This window comes from Diceros bicornis, chromosome 20, assembly GCF_020826845.1.
Source record: "Diceros bicornis minor isolate mBicDic1 chromosome 20, mDicBic1.mat.cur, whole genome shotgun sequence".
NCBI lineage: Eukaryota > Metazoa > Chordata > Mammalia > Perissodactyla > Rhinocerotidae > Diceros > Diceros bicornis.
This window is the reverse complement of record NC_080759.1, coordinates 15,747,446-15,760,307: the sequence shown is the minus strand read 5'-3', so window position 1 is coordinate 15,760,307 and position 12,862 is coordinate 15,747,446. Positions and strand designations below refer to the sequence as shown.

At 36.8% G+C, this 12,862-nt stretch overlaps 1 protein-coding gene across 2 annotated transcripts in view; it reads right to left on the bottom strand.

Annotated features, from left to right (window-relative positions):
- The window catches only part of DEPDC1B (DEP domain containing 1B), a 78,597-nt gene that overhangs the window by 20,350 nt on the left and 45,385 nt on the right, over positions 1-12,862 (bottom strand). For both annotated transcript variants that reach the window (XM_058564037.1, XM_058564038.1), the window contains one exon: positions 9,199-9,339. In XM_058564037.1, the coding sequence (XP_058420020.1) occupies positions 9,199-9,339 (141 nt within the window). The remainder of the gene's footprint in view (positions 1-9,198; positions 9,340-12,862) is intronic.

Genomic DNA, 12,862 nt, shown 5'->3' with positions numbered 1-12,862 from the left:
ACCTTAATTCTGCCAAGCATATATGTTTTTATTTCCTGCTCTGGTACCTATAAGACTACAGGTGAGAAATTAATGTCTTTTGAGTGACTGAAAAGACTTATGAGATCAGTAATATCACCATTTTGTTTGCTTATGAATCCAATGAGATTTTGAAAACCCTGCTCCTTCAACTTGGAAGAGTGAATAACTACTGAATGCCTTCTAGGCCCCAGTTACTATATATTAAGCAATTTTATCTGTTCACATTTAATCATTTTGACTATCCTGTAAAGAAGGAAATATTGCCCCATTTGACAAAGAAACCAAAGCTCAAAGTAGTTAAGATTTGACCCAGAAATTCAGCTGGGATTCAAATCTATGTGCGATTCCTTCTTACGCACAGCTGCATTCTTTACTTGGATTATCCCGTCAATAGGAGGATAGCTTTCTGAAACAACAATAGTTATCAACCTCAATAAACTCTACTTGGTTTTTATTTGGTGCTAAAAATGAATGGTCAGCAATTATTAATTATCAATTAAAAGACTAAACTCTTTACTTAATACCATATTCTATATGCATACTAACACTCATAGGCATATTTTTCTTGGCTACTATCCTAGATACTAGGATATTAGGCTACTGTCCTAGATAAAAATCATTTTAATTTTGAATTATGTTTAAAAAGTTCATCTACCAGCCACCTATCATCATTATATTATGTCTGAAGTAATCTTTTGGCAAAATCTCCAGGAACCTTAAAGCTCTAGAAGCCAATAAGTAAATCTATATTTTAAGACATTGAGGGCCGGCCCTGTGGCTTAGCAGTTAAGTGCGCGCGCTCCGCTGCTGGAGGCCCGGGTCGGATCCCGGGCGCACACCAATGCACTGTTTCTCCGGCCATGCTGAGGCCACGTACCACATACAGCAACTAGAAGGATGTGCAACTATGACATACAACTATCTACTGGGGCTTTGGGGGAAGAAATAAATAAATAAAATTTAAAAAAAAAATAAATCACAAAATAAAATAAAAGACATTGAACCTAGGGTGTAAAGCAGACATAAACTAATAGTATTTCTCAACCACGTGAAGGCTATAATTTGAAATTACAAAAATATTAATTGGTAGAAAATTTAGAAAACTGGCAGGGGAATACTTGATAATTTTTTTTTTAATGTTTTTGAATGTTTACAGAGGCAATAGTATAAAAAGTCACAATACTCGAATTCTCTTAGTATTAGAAACACAGATGCTACAGAGAAGAGGGGAAATTGGGTCATAGGGAAATTTAGCTGTGCCCTAGTTTATCGCATCATTATATATACCAGATACATATTTTTAAAAACAGATTAAAAATAAAATAGAAGCTATGTTTGCAGAAAGTAACGATTTGCAGCACATCCATGCTACTAATCTTGATGGGAGCAAACTGCTCTACTGCATGTAAAAGCATGTGAATTTCACAAACTATTTCAGAACTTGAGTAGAAGATCTTCCACTACAGCAAAAAAGAATGTTAAAAGTTTGATGGTGGTTTTGGAGCTTATTTCTTCTTCTTTAAAAATTAGAACTAATAATAGAAGCTAACATTTATAATGATGAAACTAATTTATAATGATGAAAACAGCTAGCATTTACTAAGCATTTTATTATGTACCTAACAGTGTGCTAAACACTTAACATTATCTCAATTAATCTTTACAACACTCTCTATAATGTAGATACTACTATTATTCCCATTTACCGATAAAGTTAAGAGATTAGGTCATTTGCCCAAACCACACAGCTAGTTAGTGGTAGAGCGGGATTGGAGCCCACACAGTCCAGGGCATGGACTCCTAAATATCATGCTGTATGACTTATTTTTCCATGTGGCCAATTAGTTCCTAAGGATAAATTCCTAGAAGTAGAAATGTTGGTTCAAAGAGTACACACAAACATTTAATAAGCAGATAGTCACATAAAATACCATTTTACATTCTTCAACTTGGGGCAAGGATTAGACACACAGTAAAAAGAACATAATTTCTCAACATAGCTAACCCTGAACTAGCTCTTTTATGCTAAGGGCACACAAAATCATATTCTTGAGAGTTCAAAATGAAAGCCAGGTGACGACTACTGCTAGTTTCCCTCTCATAAAGGAAAAATAGAATGCAGTCTATCCCCGAAAAAACTCTCAAACCACTTTAAAATGCTAATTCCACCACACGTAGGAATGAAAAACTGAATATAATTCTACAAGATATGAGTCATAGGTAAAAGATATTTTTCTCTAAGTGTAAAGGACAAACCATGTGGATGTAATATAAGCATCTTTCACAATTAACTGTTATTGCTAGTAACAGTTGAGCAATATTATACTTTCTGAGAAGCCTTCACATTCATTAAATCCTCACAATCATCTTACTATGTCAGTAGGTAGAGATGAAATTTAGGACAGGTTTTTTTTTTTTTATTATTTTACTACAACTAAGAAATACATTTTACATCACAACAATACATATGCATATACACAATAGGTATTGAACTAAAACAAAAACGTTCATAAAAATACCTACTCTTACATATACAACGCACTCTGATATTTTGTACACTATTCTATGCCTTTTTTCTTTTCTTTTAATGCTGTTCTACTACATAGAAGTCACATCTAACACACAGTTTCTGAAACAATGGATTAGGGACCAATGAGTTTGAACTGAGGCTCTTGCATAACAAACAGCCAGGAATACACAGCCAGAAGTCAGACAGATATTCTGGTCTTGAGTTCAGGAGACAGATCTGGAATGAAGACAAGAACTGAAAATCCTCAGCACACGGGTGATCCATGAAGTGGTATGGATGTGATCAAAGAGAAGATGTATGGGGAAAGGGCTGAGGTTTGATGTATCTATAATACTTAAGTCCTTCTTGGCATCCAGTCCCAAGGATGTTATTTTCAATCTGTTCAAATGTCACAGCAGGACTCACTTTTCGCTCCGCCTTTAAATCTTGGAGTGCTCCTGCTTTCCTCAGTTCAAACACATGTAGGAATACTTAGATTCTCAAAAATAGTTTAATCTGGGTTCTCTATTTCTGTTTCCTAACTTCTTTCTCATTGCTGACCATTACCTAATCTTCTTTTTTCCTTCTATAAAAGCTTACTGACAAAAGCACACTACAGGATTCAGGAAAAAATGATTTCACGAGAACTTAGCTTTATAATACACATGACGGTCTACAGTTGATCTCAAGAGACATCTTCAACAAACACTTTCAGATTCTTCAAGATCATAAAGTATTACTGATTTTAAAGAGCTTTTGGGTTTTTTAAAGGTTCTGTTTTAAGAACTTCTAAAGGACATTAGCATTCTGTTCTCATTTTATAACCGACAGGTTTCAATGTTGTAGCTATTTTATTCTTTGGATTCATTTCATTTTGCTAAACAAAAACTAAAAGTGTAACTTTTTCATCCTTTATCATTTCTACAATCTCAACATCATTATAAAAATACTGAATCTTGCCTCTCTTAAGAAAATGACAAGCACCTTCAGAAATCCCAGAGGTAACTTGTTTCTTGCATTTCAGAATGACATAATATTGCTCATCCTAATAGACTGTAAAGATCTATCACAAGTAGTTTTACATAAAAAATCTTCCTATCATTTGAGAGAAGAAATGGCTAGATAGCAACATATGATTATCCTCTTAATTTATGCATCATTCCAAGTTTTTGTATTTTTCAAAATAAAACAAAAAAAAGATACTTAGTAGGAAAATAAGTGTTACCTGTTGCCTTAAGTTTCAGTTTTTCATATCTTTAAGTATGACAAGTATAACTTTCATTTATCAATGAGAAGGGCCCAGAAAGGCAGAGCGATTTATCAAAGTGGGTACAACTAAGTCAACAAACCAAGTTACCTGAGCTTAGCAATGTTTCCATTAGTGAAATAAAAATAAAATAATGAAAAGATAATAAACAACCTGCCAAATAACTTAAGCAATTCATCGGTGAGACTTTTTTCAATCAGGGAAACATTTTGTTATTCAGCTGGATTGAGGAAGGACAAGTGAGTAAGTAATTTAATACTCAAAGAAACCCAACTGTTCCTCATGATAGGAATAAATAAAATCATAATCAGTGGAAATTTATAATAGTCTATATTATTAGAGGTCAGGTGACACTTCAGCCCTGATGACCGTGTGACAGGTTCAGGATTGTTCAGTGCTTTGTGTGACACCTACCTTTGTCATCCTCCCTCCCATTCCCCAGAAGGTTACATCAGATTTCTATTTTCAAACCATTAATAACACAAATTTTCATTTTTGAAAAGTAGACCTGGGCCGGCCCCACGGCTTAGCGGTTAAGTGCGTGCGCTCCACTGCTGGCGGCCCGGGGTTCGGATCTCGGGTGTGCACCGATGCACTGCTTCTCTGGCCATGCTGAGGCCGCGTCCCACATACAGCAACTAGAAGGATGTGCAGCTATGACATACAACTATCTACTGGGGCTTTGGGGGAGAAAAATAAATAAATAAAATTATAAAAAAAAAAAAAGAAAAGAAAAGTAGACCTGATTATTCCACTAACTTCCACAATCTTAATAATAAGCTATTCCTTACGGGAGCTTCAAAAAAGAAGAGAAATACGAAGACTTTTGAGAGGGTCTGGAGTTCCCAAAAAGGCCAGAGGGACCATGTCTGTTCAGCCAGAGAATAAGAGACTCAAGAAGGGTTCATTGTAGTTTTCGAACAACCAAAGGAATAAAAAAATATGTCACAGTTTCATTTTCACTGAGAAGAGGTATAAAAAGGTTTATACTAAGCTGAAGGAATTCAGACTACACATCAATTGGCAAGAACTCCCTGCCTAAAGAAAGACACAGCAAGAGGGACTATTTCTCCAGCGGCTTGTAAGGAAAGGAAAACAAGTCGCCTTTGTGAATTGCTTAAAAGTAGTTATAGATTCACCCACGCACAAGATGATGCCCTTTCCCACATGAAGAGTTCCAAACTGCTATAGCATTTTTATGACTTATTTTGCTTTTATGCTTAGGAAGTCCTTCACCCACTTCAACAACAGATAAATATCAAGTGTATTTTAGGTTTGCATTTTTTACATTTAATTCTCTTACCCACCTAGAATCTATCTGCTGAACGGTATGAGAAAGGTCTTAAAGTTTTTTCTCAAAAGCTTTGTCAATTATCCTAGTGATTACTGGTATACTTATAAATAGCTTTTGTATTTAGTTACAGCCAGAGACTACCTAGGCATTTCACTAAATTTCCATCTTCAAGGAGTACCTAAGTCCACTTTATTCCAACAAGCTTGACACAACAGTACTCATTAAATTTGGAGGTGATTCAGCATCCTTACCTTGGCCCATCTGCATGTTCAAAAGCTCCAGCCATAAGCCCTGGGCCCTGAGAGCAGAGAGCACCACCAGCAAGAACTGTGGACTAACATGGGAAAGAGCCCTCTGACTGGTCAAGCGCATCGACTAGGCATTCTCTGAAAAAAAGGATGGTTTTCCCTTAAGAATTACCATGGGATAGGAACCCCAAGAGAACGTGAAGAACATAAGTGCAGAGAGGTAACAAGGCAAAGATGGTGCACAGCTCCAGAGGATGTCCTAGAAGTCACTAGACAAAAGAACCAGAGAATGGAAAATCTAACCTCATGGATATTTCTAGGTTAAAAAACATAGGAGAGCAGCCGGCCCAGTGGATAGCAATTAAGTTCACGCCTTCCTCTTTGGTGGCCCAGGGTTGCCAGTTCGGATCCTGGGTGAGGACCTACTCATCACTCATCAAGCCATGCTGAGGCAGCATCCCATATAGAAGAGCTACAACTCTCCAACTATGATACACAACTATGTACTGGGGCTTTGGGGAGACAAAAGAAAAAAGAGGAAGATTGGCAAGAGACGCTAGCACGGGGCCAATCTTCCTCAAAAAAAAAAAAAACAGGAGATCTCAACCTATTGAGTTAGATGATCAGTCTAGTGAATGTCAATGTCATTTTCTAAACTTAACATTTAGGAGGAAGGGAACAGCAAAGAGCTACACTCTCAGTCTTCCCACCTACTAGCAAATAAACCAAGAGTCGCAAGCTCAACTGCCTACAGGAGGAGACAAATGGAATAAATGAGCAAAGGGGTCAAGTGAACCTGGCTTCAGAGTCTGAAAAGTGATGGGGAGCACTGGAGACCTGGTGGGTTGGAGTTCACATCCCTGAGACGCTTGCTTCTTCTCATGGAGGCCTCACTATCCAGCTACAGCAGTTTGTGCCCCTGAAGATCCAAGCCTAGAGCAACCAGATCTTCCAATTTTTCTAAAGAAGCCCAAAATATGAATTCTTGCATGAATTTCCTGTTTCTTAAAGTTTGGCAATTAATTAAATTTTCTTTTTAAAACACACAGGTCAAACCAGATGCATTTATGAGCCAGATTTGGCCCACAGATCACCAGTGTGGGGTCTCAGATTATAACATTATACAACCCGCAAGTCACCCAATTTTCCAAAACACTCTTCCCTTGCCTTTTTGTGCTTCCTATCTGCCTCCCATTTTCCTAAATATGCCAAATTATTGCAAGCTACACAGCTCAATGGATTCTAGGATGCGTGTGGAGTGTGAGTAAAGGATGCTATACTATCTCATTCACCCCATTCAAGAGTCAGCTGGACTCTGATCTTAATACAAGGAATTGCTATTTTGGATAGTTATGTTGTTAAGTCAGACTGCTGAGCCAAATTAAATCATTTTTTAAATTGTAAGTAAAGAAAATGTCTTGCATCTCCAAAAATGTCTTTTTTTTCATTTTTCTTTAAGAACTCTTAGATGTCCTGTTTCATGTATCAGTAATGACTAACTGCTCTCAGGGTCACAGTTTTGGCATCAAGCTAGCATTATTTCGTGCTAGAAGCAAAAGAATAAACCTCAAAAGAAATTGATTAACTAAACTGAAAATCATTTCCATTGAAAATTATATAGAATTTTCAGCTTCTACACAAAGGAGACTGATTACCTACTTTAAAATATTTTATCAGGGTCGGCCCCGTGGCATAGTGGTTAAGTTTGTGTGCTCTGCTTTGGCGCCCCAGGGGGTTCACAGTTTCGGATCCCAGGGGTGGACCTACACGCCACTCATCAAGCCATGCTGTGGAGGCATCCCATATACAAAATAGGGGAAGATGGGCACGGATGTTAGCCCAGGGCCAGTCTTCCTCAGCAAAAAGAGGAAGATTGGCAATGGATGTTAGCTCAGGGCCAATCTTCCTCACCAAAAAAAATATATATTTTTTTTCTAATGGCATCCTATGCCAATCAAAGTCAGTCAAATGGTTTAAGGAATGAGTCAACCCCTACTAGCATTCAACCTACGTGTCTAGCTTGTATATACCTAGATATGATACCTTTTCCCACGATTCTAACCAGATTGCTCTATTAGATAATCTTTGTTAATCATATAAACAAATTATGGTCTTCCATAATCTAGAAGACTTTCATCTTTCACTATATAAAGGATCTAAAAAATACAGTTTTTAATACAAGGTGTCTCAAATATACTCACTTGAGAAGGACTAGACCAGGGAAGGTTAATATATTGTGACCATCCACATGTATTAATCTATTGTTGCTGATACCTAAGTGCAATAAATTCTCCATTCTATCCATCCTTCTCCACTCCAAATCCTCTACAGATGATATTTTAGAGGGTGGCTGACTCTGACATCAATTTGGAAATAACTAGTTTTAATTCCTAGCTAAGACGGAAATAAACAATTGTGGTAGAATAGACCCGTGACATCATAAACATAACTGATTCAAATTGAAATTCATTTTTTAAAAAAAGTTCCAAGTTCTTTTGTTTCCAAATCAGATAATTTTACCATAGAACATTATGAAAATGGAAAATGAGATGAAAATCTAAGAAGTGATTTTTAATCCAGTCTTTAGAGTTCTTCTTTTACCAGTGGCATAATGGTAGTAAGTGGCTATAAGGAGAATCTATTCAATTAGCCCATATGCACATTAAACAACAGCAAGTATTCATCATTAGGCACAATGTTCTCAAGTACGCTAGCCCCCAATCCTCCTTGGTTGAAAACAAAATACCAAGAAGACCCAGAGGTCTCAAAACCCAGTAATAGGCCCAATCCCTTCATCGGTTCCCAATATTAGACTCTCTGAAAACAAACTCACTCTTAAGTACATAATTTTAAATTGTTGTATTTTGTTTCTTATTATCAGAAAACCTACAAAATCTTAAAATAATTTTAAATTGTTGTATTTTGTTTCTTATTATCAGAAAACCTACAAAATCTTAAAATTTAAAGTATTGTGCTATGAGATCAGGTAAATTATTTACATATTGCTGACACTTTATTAGGATACTATGGCAGCATCCATACTCTCCAAGAAGAAAATAAGATAGAAAGAAGGAGAAAGGGAAGAGAAGGGAAGGGGAAGATTGCCAAACCCGACAATACTCAAAATCAAGAGTATGCTAATTCCTGCAGATTTACATAACAGAGTATGATACCCACACAATGGTTTGATCATTAAAGCAAAACTGTTGACAAGAAAACAATAATACTTATTGAACAATCACAACAGCAACAGGAAAATCTGATTTGCAAGAAGAAAGGAACGACATCAGAAAGACCTATAGCAATAATGCTGATGTTTTTCCTTTTTACTATGTTTCTTTGACAGCGTAAATTCTGAAGTATAAATCTATGTGAGAAACAGCAACAAATTTTAGAGAATGATAAATTTACTATATTACATGCCACAAATAACAAATAGTCCTACAAAAACCTGTTCCTTCTATAAAAAGAAATTAGATTTCTAAATGAAAATACATCTCCCATACTTGACTGTTCATGAAGTCATATCCAGAGTAGCAGATTTACTCATGAACAGTAAATGTCAAATTTACATTCTTCTCTACCAATAAAGTTATACTTTTTTGTACAAAAATGACACATAACGTATTATTCTTTCTTAAGAAATAAAAACTATTGATCCTAGCTTTCAGTTTCATAATAGAGCTTAACCATTTTCTTTTCATCCTTCATAGAGCAGGACTCCAACTAGGCAAGCACCCCATCAGCTTTTATTTCAAAAACACTATGGAGGTTTGGCTTATGCAAGTCTCAAGATAGTGAAAAATGAAATGATTCAATATCAATAAAGCAGACATATGCTCACTATATTCCAACTTACCTAATACACTGACAAAGGCATCAAAAAGATGAAATGTAAGCAAAGGCTCTTTCAAGTGACCATAGTAATCTGCTATAGTTTTAAAGACATCTTTTTCAAATCCTAAGTACATAGGCTGCTTCAAATCTGAACAATTAGGCCCTGTTAAAAAAGAGAAAGAAAGAGAAACATTAATGGGCAATCTCCTCTAAGTATTAGTCTCTGGGCATATGTGTGGTGTGTATAGACATGCAAGTTCAAAAACATTTTTATAGGGAAAATTGACATTATATAAATTGATATTATACATTTTGCTTACACAAATATGCTTTATGTCTTAAGTTGAAACCTATTATAAAACAATGAGAAAAATCACTGGCTTACTTCCATTTGAAAAGAAACCCACTCTTTCTTTTATGTCCTTCTCAAAGGCATTTTTATTAGATGCAAACAATGATAATTTTCTTTGAAATATTCAGTATTTTCCTAGTCTTGATACAGTTGACCAGGATTACAATTAGCTCACATATGTAAAAGACAAGTTATAAAGCAATTTTTAAAGCTTTTCACTATTTCATCACTGATATATTATAAAACCCTAGAGTCAGAGTTGAGTGATATAATCAATTTCTGCCTCTAACTAAACTATTCCAGATTAATAAGAATTTTTACTCTTTTTCTCAAAGATATTCTGAAAAGGAGATTGTGTCTCATAATTCATTCTGATTACAAAACTCTCTATTTGATCCCCATCAACCATCAAAAGATAGTTTATCAAGCAGAGTAATATTACAAACTTGGAGTAACTATGAGAAGCCTGGAACAACCTGGTCCCAGCCATATCCTAAGCCAGCAGCAAGGCAAAGATCAACTTGTGTCTGGGACCAAAGACAAACAAGCAACACTTGGCTCTCTGTGCAGCTGGCACAAATCCCCCCAACAACTCATAACCAGACCACAGATTTACACTGAGATGAACTGGAGCTGCCTGTGCCTTGAGGGAAATGGCAAGTGGTCCCATGAGGAAGAGGTTAGCCAGCCTTCTCTATTTCCATTACAGCATGGAAGAAAGGCATGCAACTGCACTGGCCAATGTTGGGCCAGCAAAACACAAGACTAAGCCACTGACCCCAAACAGACCTCCATTCTCAGGAGGACAAAAGATGAAGCCAGTAAAAACTGACAGGAAACTCTTCCTACAGAATCTCTGTAACTAAAGAGATAGGATCAAACCAAAAAGGACAGTAAAGCATTCTAGGCCTTCACAGTTCAAGGCCTCTGGGGACATTGCGAAAATGGCTTTTTGTTGCTCTCCTTAAAAACTCTCTTAACTTTTAACTATAAGAGAATACTACAAAAAACTATATGCCAACAAAGTGGATAACCTAGAAGAAATGGATAAATTCTTACACTGGTACAACCGCCCTAAACTGAACCAAGATGAAATAGAGAATCTGAATAGACCAATCACAAGTAAAGAGATTGAAACAGTAATCAAAAACCTCCCCGGGCAGGCCCGGTGGCACAGTGGTTAAGTGTGCAGACTCCACTTCCGTGGCCCGGGGTTCACAGGCTCAGATCCCGGGTGCGCACCGACGCACCGCTTGTCAAGCCATGCTGTGGTGGCATCCCATATAAAGTAGAGGAGGATGGGCATGGATGTTAGCCCAGGGCCAGCCTTCCTCAGCAAAAAGAGGAGGATGGGCAACAGATGTTAGCTCAGGGCTAATCTTCCTCACACACAAAAAAAATAATAATAATAAAACTCCCAAAAAACAAAAGTCCAGGACCAGATGGCTTCTCTGGAGAATTCTACCAAACAGTCAAAGAAGAGTTAATACCCATCCTTCTCAAACTATTCCAAAAAACTAAAGAAGACAGAACACTTCCTAACACATTTTACGAGGCCAACATCACCCTGATGCCAAAACAAGACAAGGACAACACAAACAAGGAAAATTACAGGCCACCATCGCTGATGAACATAGATGCAAAAATTCTCAACAAAATATTGGCAAATTGAATACAGCAATACATTAAAAGGATCATACACCACGATCAAGTGGGATTTATACCAGGGACGCAGGGATGGTTCAACATCTGCAAAATCAATGAGATACTCCACATTAACAAAATGAGGAATAAAAACCACATGATCATCTCAATAGATGCAGAGAAAGCATTTGATAAGATCCCACATCCATTTATGATAAAAACTCTCACTAAAATGGGTATAGAAGGAAAGTACCTCAACATAATAAAGGCCATATATGACAAACCCACAGCCAACATCATACTCAGTAGTGAATAACTGAAAGCCATCCCTCTGAGAACAGGAACAAGACAACGGTGCCTACTCTTGCCACTCTTATTCAACATAGTACTGGAGGTTTTGGCCAGAGCAATTAGGCAAGAAAAAGAAATAAAAGGTATCCAAATTGGAAAGCAAGATGTGAAACTCTCCCTGTTTGTGGACAAACATGATTCTAGAAAACCCTAAAGAATCCACCAGAAATCTATTAGAAATAATCAACAACCACAGCAAAGTTTCAGTGTACAAAATCAACTGACAAAAATCAGTTGCATTTCTATACACTAATAACGAACTAGCAGAAAGAGAACTCAACACAATCCCATTTACAATAGCAACAAAAAGTATAAAATATTTAGGAACAAATTTAACCAAGGAGGTGAAAGACCCATACACTGAAAACTATAAGACATTATTGAAAGAAATCGAAGAAGACATAAACAAATGGAAAGATATTCCAAGCACATCGATTAGAAGAATGAACATAGTTAAAATGTCCATATTACCTAAAGCAATCTACAGATTCAATGTAATCCCTATCAGAATCCCAAAGACATTCTTTTTTTTTTTTTAAAGATTTTATTTGTTTATTTTTTCCCTCCAAAGCCCCAGTAGACAGGTGTATGTCATAGCTGCACATCCTTCTAGTTGCTGTATGTGGGACGCGGCCTCAGCATGGCGGAAGAAGCGGTGCGTCAGTGCGCGCCCGGGATCCGAACCCGGGCCGCCAGCAGCGGAGCATGCGCACTTAACCGCTAAGCCATGGGGCTGGCCCCCCAAAGACATTCTTCATGGAAATAGAACAAAGAATCCTAAAATTTATATGGAAGAACAAAGGACCCCAAATAGCTAAAGCAATCCTGAGAAAAAAGAACAAAGCTAGAGGCATCACAATCCCTGACTTCAAAATATACTACAAAGCTATAGTAACAAAAACAGCATGGTACTGGCACAAAAGCAGACACACAGATCAATAGAAAAGAATTGAAAGCCCAGACATAAAACCACACATCTATGCTAATCTTCAACAAAGGAGCAAAGAACATACAATGGAGAAAGGAAAGTCTCTTCAATAAATGATTTTGGGGAAACTGGACAGCCACATGCAAAAGAATGATAGACCATTATTTTATACCATACACAAAAAATAATTCAAAATGGATTAAAGACTGGAGGGTAAGACATGAAACCATAAAACTCCTAGAAAAAAATATAGGCAGTACACTCTTTCACAACAGTCTTAGCAGTATCTTTTCAAATACAATGTCTACTCAGCATAGGAAACAAAATAAAAAATAAACAAATGGGACTATATCAGACGAGCTTCTGCAAGGCAAAGGAAACCATGAACAAAACGAAAAGACAACCTACCAA